The following is a 27038-nucleotide window of genomic DNA, read 5'->3' as shown; positions in this document are numbered from 1 at the left end:
AGACTCCAATATTTTATAATATTGAATATTCTGTAAAGATTCATGCTTTCACTCATGACATTTTGTCCAAATAAGAGCTGTGAAGTATATTGGAATAAAGTTCTGAATTTACCTTACCCACAGTTCCCTGCAGATAAAAAAATTGGCACTTAAAGATATTTCATATATAATAAAAAGACATTGACTGCACCTGGGAGGAGTAAATGACTGCGTGGACATGTACCTGATTTCTGTTTCTTCATACGTCCCCGTTCTTTTCTGCAATTGAACCCATGCAGTACTAAATTAATACAACAGTTGTTTTCTAAATGTATTATTCCTATAATATTAAATTTATCTTCTGTGAAATAGAAATCTACTAATTTGTGTTTCCCATCAATCTGTTAACTGAAACTTTTCTTTGGAGAGTCTTTGAACAAGAAAACTGTTCAATAAAATTGATAGATATAAAGAGTGATAGAAAAACATTTCTTCAGACCTATAAAGAAACAAATATCTGTAAATAAAGTTCACTAAATTGTATTCTCTGTGATATAGAATTGAACAGATATAACCCAATCTTCTAATTATTCTTGCTAGTATTATAAATTATTATCCTTTATTATGTCCCAATATCATATTATTAAAGGTTATAGACATTTTCTTTCTTTCTTTCTGTTCTTTCTTTTCTTTCTTTCTTTCTTTTTTTTTTCTGTAGCAGGGATGGAACTCAGGGGCATTCTATCTCTGAGCAACATCCACAGCTCTATTTTTTATTCTTTAATTTTTGAAACAGGTCTCACTGGGTTACAGACCTCCTCATTAATAGCTGAGGCTGCTGTGAACTGCCATCTTCCTGTCTCAGCCTCCGGAATGCTGGGATTACAAGTGTGTGCCATGATGCCTAGCTCGTTGCAGATATTTTTAAAGCAGCTTTCTCAAAAGTATTTGTCACATTTTTTTGCCAGTTAAATGAAAGATCTGGCAGTCTCTCCAGATGCCAGTTGGTCTTTGGTAATACTGTTTGCATATCCTTACGACATGAGGTAGTTTGACTGAGGGGGTATGGAATGTAGTGTATAGCTTTCTTGGGCCTTTTTGGGGATGAGTCACAGAAAGCCATTGTGAATTTAATCATCCTTTCTGTTCCCCTCAAGAACTTACTAATTCAAGCAAATGTCTTTTTTTAATGCTATATTTTCTACTTCCTGTACTGAGTTTTAACAAAACTGATATATTCGTTTTGGGTAGCATAGAGAAAAGATGCTTTATGATATTTTAAAATTATGTGTTTTAGCAAGTTTTAAAATACTCTTGCTTAAAAATCACTTCGGACAATCCCACTTTCTTGGATAAACTAGATACCAAGTTTAAGTTACCTGTTGATGAAACTGCAATCGCATCTCATGGTAGTATATTTTGTTTTATTTTTTATCATAATCCTCACGAATATTTTAGTGGTTTATTTTTTGTATATTTAGTTGTTTTTAATCTCTATTGTGAATTTCACAAGATGACAAGTAAAAAAAAAAAATTGTTTTTGCAGTACTGGGCATGAAACCCTGGGGCATTCTACCTTTGAACAACAACCCTAGCCCTATTTTTATTCTTTATTTGGAAACAGGGTCTCACTGAGTTCGAAAGGGCCTCAATAAGTAGCTGAGGCTATCCCAGAACCTCGATCCTCCTGTCTCAGCTTCCCAAATGCTAGGATTAAAAGCATGCACTAGCCGGGCGTGGTGGCGCGCACTTGTAATCCCTGCGCTTGGGAGGCAGAGACAGGAGGATCGCGCAGGTTCAAAGTCAGCTGCGTTGGCTAAGAGACCCTGTTTCCAAAAATAAAAAAGTATAAAATAGGTCTGGGAGTGTAGCCCGGAGGTAGAAGGGCTTCCGGGAACCCCAGTACCACCAAAAAAATAAATAAAAATAAAAAAAAATAAAAATAAAAAAAATAATAAAATGTTTTTTTTTTTTTAAAGCATGCACTACCATACCTGGCCAAATTATTTTTCTTTATTTTTTGGTATTTGGGATTGAATTCAGGGGTGTGCTACATCTGAGCTATACCCTCAGTTCTTAGTATTTTTTGTTTGGAAATGTTGTCTCTCTAGGTTGCTGAGAGTCTCACTAAACCACTGAGGCTGGTCTCAAATCTGAGTTTCTCCTGTCTCAGACTCTCAACTACTGGGATTACAGGCATGAGCCACCACACTCAGCTAGTCAATATTTAATTGACTGAATTTGTACTACTTCACTGTCTCACACTTAACTAGTGCCCAACTTTCTTTTCTTTTCTTTTCTTTTCTTTTCTTTTCTTTTCTTTTCTTTTCTTTTCTTTTCTTTCTTTCTTTCTTTCTTTCTTTCTTTCTTTCTTTCTTTCTTTTTTTGTGACAGCAGGTATCAAATCTAGGGGCATTCTACCTCTGAACTATACCCTCAGCCCCTTAAAAAATATATTTTAAAACAGGGCCTTCCTAAATTGCTAAGTCTGGCCTTGAAATTTCGATTCTCTTGACTTAGCCTCCTAAGTACTGGGATTACAGTCCCTCCGCACCATACCAGGCGGAATGCTTAATTTTTATTTGTTGAAAAAATAAAGTTAATCACTTAGGTGAATATGTGATATTTGTTATTCAGCAATATCAACATATATATTTCCTAGCCACTGCTTTGAAAATGTGTTTTCTTTCACAATTTAATTTTGTGACTAATTATTGGTTAAATGAATTGAGTAAAGATTGAAATGAATACTTTGAATTTTATTTTGTGTTTCTTTCTGGTATTGGGAATGAACCCAGAGTTTCATGCCTATTACGCTCTTATTGTAGAAGTGAGCTATACCCTTGACCCCTGCAACTTTTAATTAATCTTTTTCTAGAAACTTGTTTTTTGACTCTGAAAATTAATTGTTCATGTAGGTGGAGAAATATGTTTTACTAGCCTGAATGTGATAGTATGTGGTTGAGCTGAACGAATGTAATAAAGTGCTTTACCATGTCATCTTAGAACAGTTTTCCAACGTGTACAAATAATCCTTGGTTTAGTTTTGTTATCATTGTGTGTGTGTGTGTGTGTGTGTGTGTGTGTGTGTGTGTTTTGTAGTAGGGATTAAACCCAAGGGCATGGTACCTTGAAGCAACACTCTCCCCCCAGTTTTTATTTTATTTTTATTTTGAAATAGAGTCTTGTTAAGTTTTTGCGGCTGGTCTTGAACTTGTGATCCTTCTGTCTCAGTCACCCAACTAGTGAGATTACAGGCATGAGCCAGGATATCTGGATTTTCCTGTGATTTTTTTAATATGGTTTTAAAAATCAGTTCATATTCTGCCTTTCAGAATATATGTGCTATTTTTACTGCTGTTAGAAAATAATCTATTTATTCAGAATCATTCTGATAGCTTTGATGAAAAGCTTGGGAAAAGAGAGAGTTCCTTTCTAAACTTACTGATCAGATTTTATTTTCATTCAAAACCTTTTTACTAAGGTCCAGAATCTGCCAGTGTGTGCTGTGGTGTTTTGTCGTTTGTCAGTTTTTAAGAATTATTGTTTAATTTTTTCTTCGATTGATGAGTTATCTTTTGTATTCTCTCTCTCTCTCCCTCTCCCTCTCCCTCTCCCTCTCCTTCTCCCTCTCCCTCTCCCTCTCCCTCTCCCTCTCCCTCTCCCTCTCCCTCTCCCTCTCCCTCTCCCTCTCCTCTCTCCCCCCTCTCTGATTTTATTTCCTGATTGGAAGAGAAAAATTGTCATCAGCAGAAATCAAGCTGGTTACTCATATTTCTTTTATTTTTTCCTTTTTTTTTTCTTTTTTTGCGGGTCCGGGGATGGAACCCAGAGGCATTTGACCTCCAAGCTACACCCCCTGCCCTATTTTTTATTTTTCATTTTGAAACAGGGTCTCACTAAGTTGCCGAGGGCCTCACTAAATAGTAGCTGAGGCTGTCCACAAACAGCGATCCTCCTGTCTCAGCCTCTCGAATGCTGGGATTACAAGCGTGCGCCACCACGCCCACTCTTGTCCAATATGTCAAAGATGTGGGTTTTCGTAGGCTGAGACATTTGGTTCGTTAATACATCCTCCATTTACCAACCACTAAATGGAACGCACTGTCCTGAAACCCAGGAATTGCATTACAGATCAATGCCTAGTGAACTATTTAATGAAAAATTGTAAGTATTGCTAATATAAGTTTCACTAGGAATATGATAGAGTAAGTAGTTTAGTTTATCTGCAGACTTATTTCTAACAAATACATATTAGTGAAATAAATGTCATTGTTTACGTGACATTAGAAGTGTTCGGAAAGCCGGGCGTGGTGGCGCACACTTGTAATCCCCGCGCTTGGGAGGCGGAGACAGGAGGATTGCGCAGGTTTGAAGTCATCCTCGCTGGTGTAAGAGACCCTGTCTCCAAATAAAAAATAATATAAAATAGGTCTGGGAGTGTAGCCCAGAGGCAGAAGGGTTTCCAGGAACACCAGCACCACACACACACACACACACACACACACACACACACACACACACACACACACCACACTGGTAGGAAGCTTGTTAGAAACCTTAGTAACATGAAAATAAGAATTTGATCAGGCTTTTTATAGTGAAGCTTTTTGTTCTAATCAGAGGTGGGTTATGTTGACAGTCACAGTTTAATCTGATTGGTGAATCGAAGCTCTGTATCCAGATTTTCAGTGGATATTTTTTGAGCATGTGGGTTGAGGAGAAGAAATGAGAAGGGGAGTGAGAAAGAAGAGAGGGCTAGAAAGAATGTAAATAGAGGCTGCCTGTGTATTTTCCAAAAGCATATGTGAAACAGCACATTTTTCTAACTAATTACTTTCCTTTTCTTTCTTCAGAACTAACATTTTGTATATTTTTATCTATGACCTCTGTTTATTTAAATTTGTTTCTGTCTTCCACTACATTTCCTTTGTTTCTTTTATTAACTTTACATAATTGCAATATTTTCTTGGTTGCAAAACATAAAAAATATAAATTTTAAATTTATTGATTTTCAATAAAGACAATTAAATATTTAGATACTGATATAAAAGTGCCATGACAACATTGAGAATTAATGTCACATTTATAAATGAAAGCAGTGATTTTTTTCTTCTTATTCTGGTAGGTTTTTAAGAAATCCCTTAGATTAAATTTTATGATATAATATCAAAGTTTTAGGAAAAAATTTGCAGCCAGGTATGGTGGTGCACACTTGTAATCCCAATACTTGGGAGGCTGAGACAGGAAACTCTTGGTTTGTGGCCAGTCTCAGTTACTTAGTAAGACCCTCTTTCAAAAATAAAGAATAAAAAATTGGGGTGGGGTTGTAGCTCAGAAGTAGAATGCCCCTGGGTTCAATTCCCAGTACCATAAACAAACAAAAATATCCTTGCAGTTCTGAAAGTTGTATTAGTGATCTATTTTGTGAAGCTCTTGCCAGACATAATAAGTGGAATGTGAAACTTACATTGTACATTCAGGAATTAAACACCATTGTACTAAAGAAATGACAGTCCACAATCTATGTAACATGGACTACTAGTATGATATCTCTTATTCTTTTCTGTATTTATTGAAATAAGTTTCTTTTCTCTGTTACCGTGACACCCAAGGGGAGCCATTTCTCCTTATTTCTGTGTTTTCCCTCCACACTTACTGGCTTATTCCTTCCACTGTTAGTATCTTTATCTGAGGCTGTTTTCCTAGTGTGCTAAATAGGGATGAAAATATTACCAAACATTTATTTTGAGAGTTTAAAATAATGTAATACTTTTAAAGTACCAGCACATTAAAAGCAGTTAATAAAAACAGCAATTATCACTGTCATGTCACTTTAAATAACTTATTGCATTTTATTCCTCATTAATTTCCAGACCTCTCTTATTTTTCATTCTATTCTGTTTAAGGGACCAATTAGCAAATGATTTTAAATATTAATTTTATTAACATTTTGATTTTAATGTAGTGTAGCATAATCTTCTACTGCCTTAGAAACTCTGGACTGCCTTCTACATCCGACTTTAAGGCTGTCTGTCTCTGCTTTGAGTTCTTTCTTTATCAGACTTTCTGCTTCTGAAGGTTTTACTTGCTCTTCTCCTGCATCCTTTCATGTTGGTGTGTCTTTGCAGGCCAACTCGAGTCGATTTCATTCAAGAAATCTCTTTTCAGAGCGCTAGCACATGTTGATTACCGACTCCTTCTTTTTCTTGAAATCCTTTAACTGCTTTATCTGTTCCACATAATACATTTGCTTGATGGTGGGGTGGGCCTCGCATAGACACGTAGAATAATAATGTCTTGCTATTTCTTATTCTATAGCCTTTGGCTCTAAAAATCATGAATACCATCTTTTTCCTTCTGAGACTTTGCTACTCTCATATGAATTTCTATCATTCCTTGATTTTAAGAGATAACTCTGGATAGATTTTTCAGTCTTGAAACTCTATCCTGCCTAAGACCACTCCTAAGCCTGAAATGGTACCTAATGTGGAGGGAGATTTTAAACAACCGTGTGTATTTTACGTTTAATAAAGTAGCAGATATACTTTTTAAGAAAGTATATGACAGGTTGATATTTCATTAGGTTTCCAATGTTATTTTCACTGCCAGCAACACTACATTATAGATGATCGGTTTGTATCTAGAATTAAATTAGCATAGCTTTTAAAGATGCCTTTTGAATTATATGATTCTTTCTACTAGGTTCTTGTTTATCATGAAATTATAATTCTTATTTTTAAGAACATGTTGAACAGCCAGTTTGAAGTTCTTGACATTTAAAAGAATATTGGGGCCGGGCGTGGTGGCACACGCTTGAAATCCACGCGCTTGGGAAGCGGAGACAGGAGGATCGTGCAGGTCTGAAGCCAGCCTCGGCTACTTAGACCCTGTTTCCAAATAAAATACAAAATAGGTCTGGGAATGTAGCCCAGAGGTAGAAGGGCATCCAGGAACCCCAGTACCACAAAAAAAAAGAATATTGGGAAAATTATAATATATATGAAATTTGATATAGTTTTGGAAATTTTTTTCCTCATAAATATAATTGAATGACAATGCAGGATATAATAACGTAATAGCAACTAGATCAAATTTATTACCACATGCCAGGTGTGGTTGTTCATGCCTGTTCCCAGTACTTGGGAGTCTAAGGCTGGGAATCACAGGTTCAAGGCCAGCTTCGGCAACTTAGTAAGGTCCTCAGCAGCATAGTAAGATCCTAATTCAAAATAAAATATAATTATAAATATAATTCCTAGTACCCTCCCCCCAAAAATTCTTGCCATATTTTTAGCCAGTCTAAACGTAGACAATTTCATTTGAAGACCATGGTCCTCTGTGTGTGTGTGTGTGTGTGTGTGTGTGTGTGTGTGTGTGTGTGTATGTGTGAGATCTCAGGAAGAATGATTAGCATTACCATATTCTGGTCTCTGTAAATTAAAAGAGAGGCTGAACATTAATTTTTTTATGATGTACCACTCACCAAAACATTTTTGCTGTAATTTCAAAATCTTATATTAAAACATTTAAATTTAATGCTTGTTTTTTACCTTATCACTCACTTAATTGCCTTCAGTTACTCTTTCAAGTTGCCAATTTTCTTTGTTGCTGTTATGTTTGATTAAATACCTAAATATCATTTAAATTATATGTATTCTTTATTGAAATATATTTATTGAAATTCAGTATATTAAAAACCTAGTAGTAGCAGATATACTTTTTAAGAAAGTATATGACGGGTTGATATTTCATTAGGTTTCCAAAGTTATTTTCACTGCCAAGTATTTTGGACTAGATTTTTAAAGCACATTTAAAAAGCCTGAAATAAAAGTGTTGGCATGTAAAATAGCACAGAGAAAATATACATATTTAAGAAAATTGTGTCAAAGACTGCTAAAATTTCAAATTGGTAATATTTGGTTTTTGGCAGAATTTTAGTAATGAAATGCTTCCTAAAATCATTGCCAATTGAGTACAAATGTATCCACTTTTAGAGATATGTCCTCATGAATAATTAAGAAGGTCCTTTAAAATCATTAGCCTTATTTACATATAGTTTTATTAACTTCTTCCTGATAAAGCACCAGATTCACTACATTGTTTTAAAATGTTCAAAATAGCACTTTTTTCTTCTTATAATTATTGGCATGCAGGAACGAAGAGGTAGTTTTAGCAACTATTCATAATTCAGTACTGTGTGTACGTGTGCGTGTGCGTGTGCGTGTGTGTGTGTGTGTTTGTGTGTGTGTGTGTATTAAACTAGTAGCCTAAATATTTTTTAACCAAAAGGATGGTAATATAAGAATGTGAGAGTAATTCATAATATTTTATTTCCACTGGTTTGGAAGTTCTTTGATAACTGTTCTATGATTTCAGTGTCAACTCTAAATACGTCTTCAGGTTTGGTTCTGGTCTGTGTTTTATATCCCAAACTCAGAGGATTAGAGCAGTAACCATTTATTATCTTACACAATTTCTGTAGGTGAGGAAGCCAGGCGCAGTTTAATTAGTCGGTTAATATTCAGGATCTTCCCTGGGTAATAGCTACCCACAGGCCACAGTGCTGGTGGCTGAGGATCTGCCTCCACAGTGCCTTCCTCGTGTGTCCACCAAGTTTCTGCTGGCTGTCAACAGGGGACCTACCTGGGTTCCTTGCTTCCTGGATTTCTCGGGGGCTGCTTGAGTATTCTTGAAGTACAGTGGCTAGATTTGCACAATGTTAAGTGATCCAAAAGAAAGGGAGAGATGGCCATGCCATTTTAATGAACTATTTGAGGAAATCACACTTATTTCTACTGAAATATGTTTGTTAAAAGTGAGTCACCAAGTGCAGCCTGCCCACACTCAAGGGAAAAGGGAAGAAGGATGGAAGAGAATCATGAACATACTTTAAAACTGCCATGTAGTTTATTTCAATAAATCTGCATTCCCTTTCTGGATTATCTGATCTTCTGCTGTGGTTTTAAATATTGCAACTCTGATTTTTTTTTTAAGATCTCTTCTTTGAGTCATAAATCTGCATATTTAACTCTACCAGGCTTTTCTCATGGCAATGCGATCTAACCATTTGCTTTTCCCAGACACCTGGTAATCGTCGTTCTCACTGTATCTTTCCCCTTAATGTTCAGTAATCAAATATAATATTTTTTCTCCAAACATAGAACAAATATATTTTCTGTTGTTATCCATTTAAGGCAGCTGTGTTCTCTCATCTTCTACAAAATAACCTTTCTTCTCCATTCTTTTCTTTTCCTATATTTTATTTTATTTTATTGGTACTGGGGACTGAACCTAGGGGTATTCTACTGCTAAGCTATATACCAGGATTATTATTTTATTTTTTATTTTTTATTAAGTGTGTGTGTATGTGTGTCTATGTCTGTGTGTGTGTGTCTGTGTATATGTGTGTGTGTGTGTTTGTGTGTATGCCCATGCACGTGTGGCACTGGGGATATTGAACCCAGGGACATTCTACCTCCAAAATATACCCCCAGCCCTACTTTATTTCTCATTTGGAAACAGGGTTTTGCTAGGTTTATGAGAGCTCTCGATACTTGCTCAGGCTCTCTTTAAACCTGCGATCCTCCTGTCTCAGCCTCCCAGGTACTGAGATTATAAGCATGTACCACCATGCCTGACTTATCATTTCAAAAAGCATCTTATTAAGTTGCTGAGATGTCCTCCTTCTCCTTCTTCTATTCTAGAAGAATTATTACTTTTGAAATACATAGGATTGGGGGTAAACTAAATATAAAGGCAGAAAACAAAATAAATCTAAATGTAGCCAGTTTTGATTTTTTAAATAATCATAACAAATAGGACAGAATAAATATTTCAGTCTCTGCTATATGGAGGTAAGTCTGTAAGCCATTATTTGTTGATTGAGTCACTGAGTAGATCATAGAAAGAAAACTGTTTGATCTTTCCTATAACCACTTAAGTTCCTTTCTCTCAACTTAGTAATAACTGAACTATTGCACATACACAGGTAATCATCCTGACAGCTAAAGTTCATTGTGTATAAACTGACTTAAATATATTGTGCCATGCCTTCAACCAACTGATTGTCTGTTTGCCTATTAGTCTTTGATGTTTATTCTTTTGTTATCATTTTTGCTATAATCCTATATTTTACTCTATTCTTAGAAAGTTCCCCTCTATAGTGCCCTAGATTCCTGTCCTTGGGGTCCAGGAGAATTCATCTAAATCTTATCTCTTCTTTGCACACTGGTTTCTAGCCTCCTGACTATCTGTACTTACTTAATGCAAAATATCAGCAAGGACTTGTAGTGAAACATCACTAGGCAAGGGAGAGAGCCCAAGGATGGGGAGACAGATAAAGAAGGGGTTCCAACAACAGAATGGCTGAAGGCTCAGAAAAAGAGAAAATAAAGAGAGCAATTTCTACCAGAACAAGTGAGGGAGAAGAATTCAGTGTTTGGAAAATGTTTTAACGTGGTTTTTCTTAAATGTCTATACCAAAAATAAGAAACAATATTACCTTAACACAAATGCAATAGACTATTTGAAAAACTTAAAAACTTAAAGGCTATGACATGGAAAAAATAAGCTCTCTGATTTGACAATCTGCATTAGAATTATTGGCATTTTTCGCCATCTTGGTCATTTTTCTCTTATACCCAAAGGCTTTTCCATTTGTAGCATAAGTGAATTATAGAAAGAAATACCTTAATTTTAACTTAAACCATTTATTCTCTTTAGATTTAGGTTGATGATGAAAACATTTAGCAATATAATTAACTAGATAATTTAACTAGATAATGCTATAAAGTAATTTCTAGTAATACATCCCTTTGAACAAAGCATCCATCATTTATAGAGTGTAAATTGTTACTGGGTGACTGAAACAAATGCAATTATATATTAAACGGAAGAAATTTTTCACAAATCAACTCTGGATCTCTGCAAAAATTATCACAAAAGTGCCATGCGTGCACACACACACACACACACACACACACACACTTTTGAATCATTCTTAACAGCTTTAAAGACATACGTGGAATATTCAGGCCTCTACATTTTAGTTGACATTGCATCTGTCTAGTGTCGGGTTCTAAATCATATTTTTGACAGTGAAGACCCAGATTAAAGCTTTGTCAATGTTTTGACAAAGTTGACTGATGAATTTAATCAGCCAAATTGTCCATTTAGTCAAACAAATGCTTTGACAGTGTGATTTGCTTATGTGTTGTTTCTTTGTTCAATTAACTTGTCTTTTTAACTGAATTGACTGGTTAAGTCAACATAATATAGCCAGATGAATTCAATGTTTGGAAATTTTGTAAAGGGTTTTTTTTATATGACCACACCGAAGTTAAGAAACAGTTTACCTCTTAACAAATATGTAAAATTTATTATAAAACACTCTGAAAATTTTAATTTCAAGGACTTCTTGTGAAACTAAAACACTTAGTGAAAGGAAACAATACTCTGTGATTCCATTTGAACTGAGGAAATCATGAAACTGGATTGCTGAATTAGAATATTTTATTATTCAATGGTTACATCATTTTAAAATTTAAATACATTAATAAAAATACATTTAACCCTGAAAATAGACTCTTTGTATCAAAAAGAACTTCATGTTCAAACAACCATACAATTTCTGAATGGCAAACTAGCATATTTTATTTTAGGAACAGTATAAACTTAGTGTTTCTCTCTTGTGAGAGTACCCTGCCTTGAATCAAAAATGAATTTAAAAAAATAATTTTTCAACTAACCTGTAATTATGTTAACTATCTTTGATCAATGCTATGAATGTTCCAGATTTGAGAGAAAGAGAAAAACAGGATGTCGAATGCCAAACAGAATAGGATTAAAGAAGACTGGTTGAGTTTTTAAAAACAATTAAACATTTGATTTTCTTCCAATAATCTGCAGATTATGCTTGCAATCTTGGAATAAGAAACTGTTAAATTTGACATGAAAAGATTGAAATTTTCTATGTGAAAGTTAAGTATATATGTTCTGCAAATGCTTAAAATGAAATAACACACTAGAAAAAAACATGCAACAAATATAAAGGAAAACTGTTTAGTTTTCTGGCTTTACAAATAATTTTTTACAACAGCAAAACTTGCATAAATTTGAATAAGAAATTCATTGATGAAAGAAATATGAGAAAAATAGTAACATACTTTATTTTACAAATAAAGTAGTAAGTTAAAATAATAATACCATAAAATTCTTCACTTATCAAATGGACAAAAATAAAAGTATTTTTAATTTTGAAGAGAAAAGTATTATTAGTAGAAGTTTAAATTTTTATAGATTTTTAAAATAAATCAAGTTAATATTTGCCATATTTAAAATGTGTTTCACCCTTAACCCATGAATTTTGTTTTTAAAAATATACCATAAATATATTTGAATAATTGTATTTTTCTAATATATTATGGCTGGGGTACATTTATAAGTATATACATCTTTTTTTTTATAATATGAAGCAAAAACACTGAGACATTCCCAAATGACCAGAAACATGGAACAATTTTGTATATACAATATGCTCATTAAAAATAAAGGAAATAATATCTAGAAATGAAAACATTTTGTAATATAATTAAGTTAATAATTAAGTTAATTAAGTTAATTAACTTGCATAATTAAGTTAATAGATGAAATAATTCAAGGTATCAAACAATATGTATATGACACTACCTGAGTAAAATGTATTCAATTCCAAACAGAGATTGGAGGAAACATACAATTTTGGGGGGAGGGATAGAAAATCCTAATAGTAAGAAAGTCAGCATGTTGGTAACTGGTTACCTCTTTACAATGAAGGGAGAGTGTGGAAGGGAGCTAAAGAAAAAAACATTTTTTTCTCAGCACAAATTATTATTATCTTACGTAAAAAATGTATTACTTCTATAATTAAATAATAAACTACCAATTATGTTGATTATTGCTTAAAAACAAAAGTATGTTTTAAAACTGAATTAGACTACTTAAATAAATATATTTAAGAACTTTGAGATTAGCCAGTTACAGAAAGTGAAGGGTCATATGTTTTCTCTCATATGTGGAAGCAAGGGAGTAATTAGGATACACAAGGGACTTTAGATAATGGAGAAGAAACTCCAATGGAAGGATGGAGGGTTTAGGGAAGGGTGGTGATGGGAGGGAAAACCAATGAAGGAAACACATTGATGTTAAGAATACCAGTGCCCAATCTCAATGTCATGTAGGGCAATGGGGAGGGTGTAGGGAGTGGAAGCCCACCAAGTGCTATGTGCATGTATGTCCCTATCACTCTGAACTATGTTATGGTGTGAGACTATTATGCACCAATAAAAATTATAAAAATAAAATCAAAAGTAATAAAATTTAAAATTTTTTATTGGTGCATTGTACTCATACATCTTAATGGGATGCAAGATGGTGGAGACATACATGCATACATCACCCAATTAGCCCTTACCCAGTTCTCACCCCATTCCTTCCCCCTCCCTTCCAACGTTTGGCTTGGTGATTGACATTGATATGCTTGTTAAAGTACATCATCTGCATTAGAGAATTTCCCTCTTTCCCCTTCCCATCCCCTCAGTAAGGTCGCCTTATTCGCTCATCTATATAATCTTCTTCGTCTAGAGTTCCTCCTATGACACATTTTCTCCTTAGCTTTTACATACTAGGGAGTGCATCTGATTTCTTTTTTGTGTGACTGACTAATCTCACTTAACATAATGTCCTCCAGTTCCATCCATTTTTCTGTAAATGATGTAATTGTGCTTTACTTTATGGCTGAGTAAAATTCCATTGTGTACATATCCCATGATATTGTAATCCATTAATCTATTGAAGGACATCTTGGCTGATTCCATAGTTTGGCAATGATAAATTGTGCAGCCATGAACATAGATACACATGCGTTAGACTGGTAATTTGGTTTTCATTTTTGGGGCTAGGTACCCAGGAGTAGTATTGCTGGATCATATGCTAAATTTGTTTCCACTCTTCTGAGGATCCTCCATAATGTTTTCCAAAGTGATTGCACTAATTTGCAATCCCACCAACAATGTTTCTCCACATCCTCACCAGAATTTGTGGTTGTTTGTGATTTAATTATTGCCATTCTAGTTGGAGCTAGGTGTAATCTCAGGGTAGTGTTGATTTGCATCTCTCTGATTGCTAATGATTTTGAGTATTTTTTTCATGCATTTATTATACATTTGAATTTCTTCTTTTGTGAAGTGTCTATTTATTTCACTTGCCCATTTTTGATTGGGTTATTTGTTTTCTTAGTGCTAAGTTTCTTGAGTTCTCTGTGTATTCTAGATATTAGTTCTCTATCAGATGAGTAGTTGGCAAAAATCTTCCATTCTGTTGGCTCTTAGTTGAGGTACTTGATAGTTTCCTTTGCTGTACAGAAACTCTTCAGTTTCTTGCAATCCCACGTATTGATTTTCCTTTAGTTTCTTGTGCCTTTGATGTCTTTTGATAGTGATTTCTTTAGAAAGATAAGAAAGTAGAAAATAAACACCTCATGATTTATCTGAATATTTTGTTGTTGTATTGGAGATTGAATCCAGGGGTATTCTATCCTCTAAGCTATATCCCCATCTCTTTTTATTTTTTACTTTGAATCAGGGTTTTACTCAGTTGTTGATGGTCTTGTTAAGTTGCTGATGCTGGCCTCCAACCTGCAATCCTCCTACCTCAGTTCTTTAAGTACTGGAATTACAGGTGTGTACCTCCCTGGTCAATTTATGTGAATATTTTACTTTATAAACTGGATAATATTTCTGTATAGTCTTAATCTCACACATCAGTCCAAAGTATAATGGAAAATCTAGAATATTTTCTTTCACTTATAAGAAAAATATGTGATAAAAATTTTAAGAAATAACATCAGGCGTGGTGGTGCAAGATTATAATCCCTGTGCTTAGGAGGTGGAAACAGGAGAATCGCGCAGGTTCGAAGTCAGCCTCTCTGGCTTAAGAGACCCTGTTTCCAAATAAAATAATATAAAACAGGTCTGGGAGTGTAGCCCAGAGGTAGAAGGGTTTCCACCAAAAAAAAAAAAAAATAGACCAGAGATTATATGATCAGGAAGTAGAATACCCCTGGGTTCAATCCCCAGTACTATATATATATATATATATATATATATATATATAGAGAGAGAGAGAGAGAGAGAGAGAGAGAGAGAGAGAAGAAATAATTTTATTGTACATTGCTTAAAAGTTCTATAAAATTTATTTTAGGGAGAAATATCATATTTTAGCTGGAGTTATAAATCCTAACTGCTGTATTTCATGTTAGTTTATTCCACACACTGGAAAAACAAACAGAGGTATTACCCTGTAGAACATAATAATAATGGTATCCTTTCTCCTCCTCTGGTAGCATTCAGCCGTGCCCCAATTCCAATGGCTGTGGTCCGCAGAGAGCTGTCCTGTGAGAGCTACCCCATAGAGCTCCGCTGCCCAGGAACTGATGTCATCATGATCGAAAGTGCCAACTACGGAAGGACTGATGACAAAATATGTGACTCTGACCCTGCTCAGATGGAGAATATCCGATGTTATCTGCCAGATGCCTATAAGATTATGTCTCAAAGGTATGACACCTTTAACATTCTATTCTTTGTGCCTAAAATACAAACCTTCAGCCTGAAGCTGTGCAACTTATTGAGCACAGGTAAGAACATAAATAGTGTTGTGTATGCTAGGATAATTTGAAACAAATTTTCAGTATCTATTTCCCTAAATCACCATAATACTAGTGTTAGAAATAGAAATTAGCATTTGGAAAACATTATACTTTATTACATTATTCTTTAAGTTCCATGGATTAATCTGCATACTACCATTTTGGTAGCATTTTCTAGAATCAAGTTCATTATATAAGATATTTATATGGCATTAATATTATATAAGGTATATATGGTATTTTTCACAATTTTATTTTTGTGTAATTAATATATTGATAGGATTAGTGTCTTATTTTTATAATTTATTTTCCCCTGTTATTAATGCAAAGTACAACGTATCGGGTCTTTGATTACAAAAATATCTGGAGTACGCATGAAGGATAATAGATTCTGGGGCCTATCTGAAAGATTTGTTTGTCTTTTCTGAAAAAAGATGGTTCATACAAACATGGGTGCTCATGAGACATACTAATTTAAAATTAAGGTTTCCATTTGACAAAAGTTTGATTGCATTTTGTTGTTCTTTTGCTTCTCTCCTATTATTACAAATTAGACATCTCCAACTGTGCCTTAAATATCATGTTCTTCCTAAAAGAATTGCAGTCATTTGTCATTTTATTCCATGTTGGTGCTGCAACCATCTCTCTAGAGGGGTCTTTTTTTTTTTTTTTTTTTTTGAGTGGTACAGAATGGACACCACATCTTTTAGTGTGTGTGTGTGTGTGTGTGTGTGTGTGTGTGTGTGTGTGTGTGTGTATGGTAATGATCTGAACTCAGAGGCATTCTACCTTTGAACTATACCACCAACCTGATTTAATTTTTTATTTGGAAACAAGCTCTTGCTAGGTTGAGTCTCACTAGTTGCTGAGGCTGTCCTCAGAGAACCTGCAGTCCCCTTATCTCAGATTCCCAAATACAGTGATTTCAGGCCAGAACCACCCTACCCGGCATTATTTATTTTATTCTGATAAACAAACATAGGATTCTGTAAAAGCCCTTTGGGATGCAGGTTAAGCAAGAGATTCTGCTTTACTGTGATTAGGATTCATTTAAAAACAACAGAAGCTTTTGGACCTGCATAAGATTTTTATTGAAATTGTTTTATACCTTTCACTAATATCGTTAAGGACGTCCAAAACAAACCCTTTGATCTTGTAGTTATTGCAAAAAAACAAAAAGGTTATGATGGGTCCTCTGGATCCAATGGACTTCATAGGACGCAGATTTAAAGTGCTCAATCTGGAGTGTGTGAAATGTTTTCAACACCCATGAGATGTTTGAATAAGTCCTGCTGGCAGTTACTTAAATAAGTGTTGTTAGTTAGCTGAAATCACTGTGGCTAATTTTCTATGGAAGCAAGGCCTTGCTTGTACTTGATCTACTGCCCGCAGTACATTTACATTTGTCCACAATGCAGGTTTTTTACTTTTTGAGAGAAGAGTCAATACTTTTCTTGTCCCATCTTATGGTATAGCCAAGGCCACCTAAGCTGCTTTCTTATGATTAGATTGAAGGCTTCTAGAAGGCAGACTTTCTGTGTATTCTTTTACTGTATTCATGACATTTATTTATTTATTTATTTATTTATTTATGGATCTGGGGATGGAACCCAGGGGCATTCAAACTCTGAGCTACAACCCCTGCCCTATTTTTTATTCTTTATTTTGAAACTGGGTCTCGCTGAGTTGCAGAGGACCTCACTAAGTAGATGAGGCTGTCTGCCAACCGCGATCCTCCGGTCTCAGTCTCCCAAATGCTGGGATCACAAGCGTGCGCCACCACGCCCGGCTTAAATGACTTTATTGAAGCTTTTTATTTATCATATATTTTACTCATTTCACATGTTCCATGATTTTCTAATAAATTTACAAAATGGTCGAACCTACATAGAGTATTTTCATCACTGCAATGAAATTTCCAGGCCAATTACTGTTAATTTCTGTCTCATTCCTCAACACACACAATGACTGTTTTTTCTTTATGTGTTTATCAATACACAATTTTCAGCTAAAATGAGAGCATTTGAAATCAAGTTAAATTTAGTGGGCTTTTCAGTGAGGACACCGTAAAAGAAATATTGTCAGTTATTTTTTGGGACATGGATATAAATATGTCACTTGCATTTTGAATTCTATTAGAAGCAATAATCACAAATATAGAAATTTAAAAATTTCTACCTTAGAGTTTTTAAAATCAAGTTGAGATGTTAAATGTATAAAGATGAGATGTTTTAAAATGATATATATAATTTTTTTAGTAGTAGCAGCATTTTAGCACTATTACATTTTCACATGCTGTAGTCACATCAGGGACATACAAAGAAAAAGAGAAAGAGAGAGAATTGTTTCTCACCCATTTGAAAGTTGTGTCTCAGTTTATATTGGTAGCACTGCAGGGAATTTTATAGCTTATTTATGAAAGGATTATGACTTCTGTTGTATTCATTTCCAGTAAGCTAAGAACTGTGTGTGTGTGTGTGTGTGTGTGTGTGTGTGTGTGTGTGTGTGTGTGTGTACACATAGCCTAGAGACTGTTCAGCAACAACTGTGTGTGCATACATGAGTCTCTCCATTCAAATACTCTCTTTTGCTCCTTTGGCAGGTCCATTAGATTATGTATTGTATTTTTCTTAGAGATTATAACATTAGAAATAATTCTTCATGTCAGAAACTTTTCCTTTGAGTTCATGTTCTATGCATTAAAAGAATAAATAGGCGTAGAACCTATAGTTTGTAACACATTTTTTATCATTGATATTGATAACAACAAGCTCTCATGAGACTGAGGTACCAGGAGAACTACAATAACCTCTCCTGAAGGGAACCTCCCTCCCCAAACCCACTAGTACCTTCCACTAGGCCCCATGTCTTAAATGTTCTTAATCACTTCTGTATGCTCTAAATTTAAATTATTTTTAAATTTTTATTGGTACATTGTAGTCATACATCTTAATGGGGTACAAGTGGTAGAGGCATACATGCACATATCACTCAGTTATCCCTTACCCAATTACCACCCCATTCCCTCTCCTTTCTGCTTCTCATGCTTGGCTTAGTAGTTGACTTTGATATGTTCGTGAATGTACGTCATGTGCATGACAGCCTGTCATGAAAGCTAAAGGGAGTGGGGTTGACTCCTTTACTGCCATGGGAAATGTCAAGCCTTTGTTGTTGTCTTGCTTATAGCACAGTTTATGGAAATGTGGAATCGCTTTCAGGAGGTCTACAAAGCCAAAACTATGTTCATAATTATACTGTTATATTATTTGTCTTGTTCATGATAGTAACACAGGCATAAGTAGTAGAAAAACAATGGTAGATAAAATTGCTGGACCCTTAATAGGGATCAAAGTAGTAGCAACATTGATTTTTTTTTTTTTTTATGCTTTGAGCTATAGTTCTGGCCCTTTTCTTTATTTTGAAACAGGGTCTCACTAAATTACAGAGCAGAAGGCTTTACTAAGCATCTGAGGCCTCAAAACTGCAATCTTCCTTTCTCAGCCTCCCAAGTACTAGAATTATAAGCGTGCACCACCATGCCCAGCACAAGTTGTATTTCTAAAAAAAAGTTCTAAGAGATAATTTCTAATATGGTAAATATTGGTAAACCTAATTCTCACAAACTTATTGTCTTACTAATTTCTAATAATTTTAAGTTAAAGTGATCATGAAATGCAAAAATAGAGAAACCAATGCTTTGTTAACATATTATTGTATTTCTGCTGCCATAACAAAATACCTGAGACCTGAGGGGAGGTATTTTACAAAAGAATAAGATAAGATTAAAAAAAAAATTGGGCTGTTTGGGCTGGAGATATAGCTCAAAGGTAGAGTGAGGACTTCCCAAAATGAGAGAAGCCCTAGCCGGGCGTGGTGGCGCACGATTTTAATCCCCGCGCTTGGGAGGCAGAGACAGGAGGATCGCGCAGGTTCGAAGCCAGCCGCGCGCGCTGGCTTAGGAGACCCTGTTTCCAAATAAAAAATGTAAAAATAGGTCTGGGAGTGTAGCCCGGAGGTAGAAGGGCTTCCAGGAACCCCAGTACCACCAAAAAAAAAAAAAAAAAAAAAGGAGAGAAGCCCTGGGTTAGATTCCCAGCTCCCAGCACCACAATAAATGAAGCACTTTTATAAAAAAGAAATAGGCTCATGATTCTGGTGCCTAGAGGATCAAACAGCACAGTGCCAGCCCCTGTCTACATCAAAGCATATTAGGGATGGAAAGGTAGCTGGCCATATGCAGAAGGGAATAAGCAGAACTACATTGATACCTCTTAAGGGAGTCACCCCCACTGCCCTACTAGGCCCACCTCCTGCAGATTCTTCTATCTTCTCCCTGCATCTCCACACCAAGGACCAAGCTCCCAACATGTGAACTCCTGGGAACACGGTCAAACCATATCCAAACCATAGCAGAAAAACATAATTATTTCCTTCATTTCCCATTGATATCTGAAAATAAATGGCTTGTTTTTGCTTTTATTATTTTTGTGTTACAGTTTATTCTGTTTGCTTTAAAGTTATCCATACTTCTTAAATGAGTAAATTATAATGTGAAATGTGAAATGTGAATACCTGTGTTATTTAGTGGTTCCTGTAATCCAGAGGCAAACACAATTAGGCCCATTTTAATCTGAAAATTGCTGAAGTCGTTTTTTATGAAGACACACATTTTAATCTTTCACAAAATTATATGACCTGCTTAAAATAAAAAAATAAAGTGATTAATAGAAACTTTGTTAAGCTAATTAGTATTTTTCAAGGTGGGGAGTGATCACAGTCTTGTGATCTTGATGCTATAATAAACTTAGACATGTTAGAGGAATTAAAGTATGTATACTGGAACCATATTTTTAATTTTATCATTGATTTCAACTTCTTTTAAAAATGAGTCAATCGTGTCGAGACAGAGTTCGTGAATATTTGAGCAGCTGTTTCCTGACACTCTTAAATTTCGTGTGATCATTTTCATTTGGCAGTGTTAATTCTAACTGCAGCACATACAGCCATTAATAAATGCATTGCCAAGCAAATTTAAAATAAAATTTAAAAGGACTTCAGTGGAAGAGAGTTAGGATGATAGATTCACCTGGTTAGTCACATTTCACATATTCATTTTCTTTATTTATACTAACTGTTCACTGTCATCTTTTACCCACCTTCAGCTTTTTAAGTGATTTCCCATTCTGTGTAGACACTTGAAATGGAGAAAATATTTAGAGAAAATTAAGAAGGGAAAAAAGCCATTCTGTTTGTTTTTAGTAATCTATCCACATCATCCATTAGTTTTTTTTAGGTAATTTTCATTTCAATTGAGGTCTGTATGCTTGTAGGGAGTGTTTTTAAGTTGTTGGGTTTTTGTTGTTTTTTTGTTTGTTTTTTTTGGTACTGAAGTTTGATATTAGGGATATTCTTCCTCTGAGTTAAAACCTGGCCCTATCTTATTTTTTTTATTTTGAAACAAAGTCTAAGTTTTTGAGGATTTCACAAAATTGCTGCAGCTGACCTGGAACCTGGGATCCTCCTGTCTCAGCCTCCCAAGGATTAAGATTACAGATGTACATCACAATGCCTGGCAGGATTGAGGTTTAATATCCAAAATTGAATTTTTTTTTGTGGTACTGGGGATGGAACCCAGGGGCATTCTACCTTTGAACTACACCCCCAGGCTTATTTTTATTCTTTATTTTGAAATAAGATCTTACTGAGTTGCAAAGAGCCTCACTAAGTAGCTGAGGCTGTCAGCAAACCGCATTCCTCCTGTCTCAGCCTCCCAAATGCCAAAATAGAATATGTTTGATTATTAGGAGATATATTCAATTACTATTCGTAGTAATAATAATTCTACATGCCAGATACTTTGAGAAAGAATTTACTTTATCTGTGCATGGTTTGTAAAATGTGTAGCATTTCTTGGAAAATGTATATAAAATTTTATATACATAATTAGCTCAAATTTTTTAATTTTTTAAAATTGGTACTTTGTAGTCATACATCTCAATGGGGTACAAGATGCTAGATGCATGCAGGAACACATCACTCAGGTAGCCCTTACCCAGTTCCTACTCGATTCCCTCTCCTCTCCCTCCGTCTCATGTTTGACTTTGTGATTGACTTTGATATGTTTGTGAATGTATATCATATACATTAGGGGATTTCCCTCTTCCCCCCATTCCCCTCAGTTAGGTCACCTTATTTGCTCATCTATGGTTTGTCCATCTTAATCTACAGTTCCTACTATGACCCCCTTTCTTCCTAACTTCTGAATATTAGGGAGAGCATCCATTTTTTTAAATTTTTGTGGCTGACTAATCTCACTTAACATAATAGTCTTCAGTTCTATCCATTTACCTGCAAATGACACAGTTTTATTCCTCTCTATGGCTGAGTAGAATTCCATTCTGTACATATCCCATAGTTTTTTAGTCCATTCATCTGTTGATGGAAATCTTGGCTGGTTCCATAGTTTAGAAATTGTGAATTGTGCTGCTATGAACATAGATATGCATGCATTAGTTTGGTAGTTTGGTTTCCATTTTTGGGGGTAGATACCCAAAAGTGCTATTGCTGGGGCATATGGTAGGTTTGTTCCCATTCTTCTGAGGATTCTCCATACTGTTTTCCAAAGTGGTTGCACTAATTTGTAATCATACCAACAATGTTTAGAGTTCCCACTTCTCCATACCCTCACCAGCATCTGCTGTTGTTTGGGTTTTTAATGATTGCCTAGTTGGAGTTAGATGAAATCTCAGTGTAGGTAGTTTTGATTTTCATCTCTCTGATTGCTAATGATGTTGAGCATTTTTGACACATTTATTGTGAAGCATATATTTAGTTCAACTGTCCATTTTTAAATGGGTTATTTGTTTTCTTAGTGCTGAGTGTCTTGAGTTTGTTGTATATTCTAGATTTTAGTCTTCTAAAGGAGGAGTAGTTGGCAAAAATTTACTCCCATTCTGTTGGCTCTCTGTTGAAGTTCTTGATAATTTTCTTTGCTGTACAGAAGCTCTTTGGCTTAATTTTATTTTTTACTTTGAAGCAGTGTCTCCCTAAATAACCATGCACTGGCATGCTGGCCTTGAACCTGGAATCCTTCTGTCTCAGCTTCCCAAGCACTGAGATCAAACATATTCATTACCTTGCTCAGATTTTTGTTGCGATTTTACATGAGAAGAAATGTTTTATATTATCATGATGATGATTAGAAGCAAAGTTCATCAGCATTTTAAAACTTTATCATTTTATAGTTCTATATGTAGCACATGTTTATAAAATGTATAGTACTATGGAAAAAAATAGCTATTGGTAGAACCAAGCTGATTGTATTACTACATATTTCCAGCTAAAATTATGTACATTCAATACTTGTTAAGCATTTATTTGCAGACAATATTCCAAGAACCTGTATGAATTTAATTCATTTAATTCTTTACTCACTCTTATAAAACGGATATCATTTTTATTTTTACTTCTGGAATGATTGAACTAAAGCAGAGAGTTTAAAGAAGATCCCATTTATACAGCACATGGCAAAATGGCCAACCTGTAGCTTTACCCGTGGTAAAGCAACTAAAAAATCCATGTTAAGTTTTCAGATATGTTGCTTTGTCAACCTTTTTAAAAATGTGCATTATGTTTAGTAGGTGACTAAACCAGGAAATAAATATAAAGTGGTCATTAAATCTGAAAGGCAAATATGCATGTGCACACTCTTAGTAGTTGGTCAAAATTGTCACATCTGATAAGAAGAGCATCCCACGAAGTTTCTAGTATTATGTAGCATTAAGTTTCTACCTTATGATTTATTCACAGAAAAAAAAATCCAAGTACTCTTGTAATGAGACATAAAAAGAAAAAACTACAAAATAATTATTTTATTATTTTAACTTTTGGCATTTAATGTGAACAGTTATCTAATAGGAACATTTTAATAAATACATTTTCAAGTGAAAATGGGGAGTAATTTTAAACCAGTATGGTAACTTAGTTGGCAAGTTTAGAAACTGTGATAGTTCATCAGTTATAAAATATATCCTATAGTGCCGGGCGTGGTGGCGCTTGCTTGTAATCCCTGCGCTTGGGAGGTGGAGACAGGAGGATCGCACAGGTTCGAAGCCAGCAGTGCTGGCTTAAGAGACCCTGTTTCCAAATAAAAATATAAAAAATAGGTCTGGGAGTATAACCCGGAGGTAGAAGGGCTTCCAGGAACCCCAGTACCACACACACACACACCAAAAAAAAAAAAAAAAAAAAAGATATTCTATAAGTACGTTTAAAAGCTTGTAAATGAGAAGATGTATCATAATAACATTTTAAATCAAACTACAAGTAATGGAATGCTATATAATTACTAGTATTTTATACAATAAGATTTTAGGTAGAGCAACTTTCATCATAGAAGCTTTTGGCAATAAAAAGAAAAATAAATCTTTATTTGTGCTACACTGTAGTAACTTTGTTTTATTATATAGTTAGGTTTATTCATGTCTGTTATCCTCATTTTATTTTTTCCATGTTACTTAGATTACACTGAAAATATACTGTTACTTTTACCTCCTTGAATACTATTTCTTTCTACCAGCCACAAACTTTAATTGGCTTATTGTTTCTTAGTTTTTAAGAATATTACTAAATAAGTATACTTAATAACTCATTCCATATATTTTAAACCTTCTCAACTGTATCAGTATGTTTAGTTTAACAAATATTATTTTCTAAGGTGTTATAAAATAATTATTACCTGAATATTTCTTAATGTTAAAAATGCATAAATTGGTTCCTTTTGAGTTAGATACTCTATCACTTGCATGGCAGTAAATTATATGAATCATGCTCATTTTCAATTAGGATTGCTAAATTGTAAAAGCAAAAGTGTGTGTGTGTGTATGTGTGTGTATGTGTTGATTTCAATATATAAATATATATGTGCTTGCATTTTGGCTAAAAAAGACTTCCAGTTTTTCCAACAATGCCAGGATTCATAATTATTAATACTATCGATCTCTGCAAATAGACATTTGGAACCATTTCTAGGACTTATTAGTGTATTAAGGAAGTAATGTTGGCAAAGGATACAAGTCTGCAGGAATATTGTAGTACAAAAGGAGATATACTTCAAAAGAAATAAAAAGACAAGGAGAAATAGTTATAGAAAGAGGGACTATATGGCTATTGGTTTAAAGGTGAATAGTTAGTAATTGTACTGAGGACAATCTTTCACCTAAGATTATTGATGTTATGAATTATTTAGAGCCACTTTGATCCCAGACCTTCTCCACTGATGATCTACACAACCATGTATATTTTTAATATACTCCTGGACATTTGATTTTACTTGGCATGTTTAGTATCAATATTCTGATAAATATGTACAATAAGCTTTTATCAATAAAAAGGTGATATTAAAGACAATATTCTAATATTATCTTTTGATTTGCTAACATTGAGGTTTCTATTTGTTTCTTGGCAATAAAGTGAAGTCCACCAATGCAACATCCTTGAGAGTTTATAATACGTGCGATATGTGTTATATTTATGTTTTTGGTGCGTGCTGTACTACATGCTCCTAACTTTACATACTTACTCATTTCATCTTCTGTCCCTCACTCTATCCCAAATATTTGGCTTATTATAGTGGGGTATAACAATAAACTTGCCAGACAGTGGAAATTCTTTCGCCCTAAGTGTTTTAGAAATTAGGGTCACAAAAATGCACTCCTTTTTCACAAATCAGTCTTTGAAAAATTCATCATGATAAAGGTCCTTTCGCCTTCTCAAGGAATTTGAGTAGATCATACTGGCGTGAGCAGATGAAATTCTGAATTACTTTTTATGTTAGATTCTGAGGAAAACATAGAATCCTTCAAATGACTTTATAGTCAAACATTTCTCCAATATCCTTTCCCTGCTTTGACATAGGGTAAAATACTATAGTTTTTTTCTATAAATTTTTAAATGAGTATCATCAAAATTATAAAGCATAAATTAATATAAGGGGTCCAAGCTCACATGGATATTGGGATGGAATATGAATTTCCTACAAACTAATCAAAACTTCTACTTCATTGTAATTAATGAAGTATATAACATGTATCTAAAATAGTGCCTATAAAAGAAAATATTATTCTGATGTGATATGATCTGACACATATCTGATCTGCATATTTTAGTAATTCATTTTGAAACACTGTAGGCAACAAGTCACAAATGGAAACCACAACATGAATCCTATCGCCTAGATTCTTTTAGTCTGCTGTCCCACAGGCTTTTGTGAGGAATAAGTGCAGTACATTTTCTTTTGCTGGTTGTAGCTTGAACTCAAACTATTCTTAGAGTGGCAGCTGAAAAGAGTATACAATTAGCATTGGCACATATGTGGATATACACATTTATATACATATGTGTGTAAAGGATTTATTATGTATATTTCTAGGATAGAGATTAATTTCATGAAAAATACATGTTTAATCTACTAATTTTATTTTATTTTAAATATCTTTATCAAAAAATAAATGTTATTTTGTTTTGATGATAATAGAACTTATGCTTAAACAGGTAAAATAATTAATCTAAGATGTAATCCTATATCTTTATTCCAAATTTAATTATGTAAATTTTATAATCATATTTTAACTCATTTATTTGAAAAGTACTATGATTGGTATATGTTATTGTGAAAATGTATATCTTTTATTTATGGGTGAGATTTTTTTGAAAACTTACTTTTTAATTAATTGGGGAAGTGAATTGGAAATTAGATATTCAAAAGCTCTGTATAGACAAGAAAAGATATCTCTTGGAACACAAAAATTATCTTAGTTTTAGGAAGGTGTTTAGAGATCACCACCTAGTTCTCAGATATTTATGTCTCATTTTCTAGGTTCAGAGCATATTTTGAAATCTTTCAAGCACAGGTTGGTTTAAATTCTAAACCTTGTGTCCTAGTACATATTCCCTTTCTGAGCAACTTAGAATAAAATTACTTGTCTTCAAGGCTCATTATAAGGATAAAAATGTCTGTGCTTTTCCACATGTATGTCAGCAGTAAAATAATTGCTATTATGATCAGAGATAAATGTTTTTACATTGCTGTCTATTGTCAAATAAGAGATGCCTTTCTAGATTTTGGTAGTGTTGGTTTTGTATGTAAGTTAGAACAGAGTATTTAAAGAAATCCTGCCTTAGGAATGATCTCTCTCTATTATGTCTTTTGCAGTGCATCAGCTCTGTGTTCTGAAAGACATGTTGTGATATATTTATATTTGTATTTTATTCAGTTTTACTTGTTTTAATTCCTTTATGATTCTGGGTGATAAGTTCTGGTTTGGGGAAAATCGTTAAAGCACGAGATTTAACTTTTAAAATCAATAAAGCT

At 34.2% G+C, this 27038-nt stretch overlaps 1 protein-coding gene across 32 annotated transcripts in view; it reads left to right on the top strand.

Moving 5' to 3' along the window:
- The window catches only part of ADGRL3 (adhesion G protein-coupled receptor L3), a gene marked incomplete at both ends in the record, with an annotated part of 570571 nt that overhangs the window by 72461 nt on the left and 471072 nt on the right, over nucleotides 1-27038 (top strand). For 31 of the 32 annotated variants that reach the window (XM_080697690.1, XM_080697685.1, XM_080697686.1 and 28 more), the window contains one exon: nucleotides 15362-15575. In XM_080697690.1, coding sequence (XP_080553816.1) covers nucleotides 15362-15575 — 214 coding nt within the window. Of the gene's footprint in view, nucleotides 1-15361; nucleotides 15576-27038 lie in introns of those variants that run through there. The other variant, XM_080697697.1, reaches the window with a different exon arrangement.

Source organism: Muscardinus avellanarius (assembly GCF_963383645.1).
Source record: "Muscardinus avellanarius genome assembly, chromosome: 6".
In the NCBI taxonomy this organism is placed as follows: domain Eukaryota; kingdom Metazoa; phylum Chordata; class Mammalia; order Rodentia; family Gliridae; genus Muscardinus; species Muscardinus avellanarius.
The sequence above is the reverse complement of the archived record's forward strand: the minus strand, read 5'-3'. Positions and strand labels throughout refer to the sequence as shown.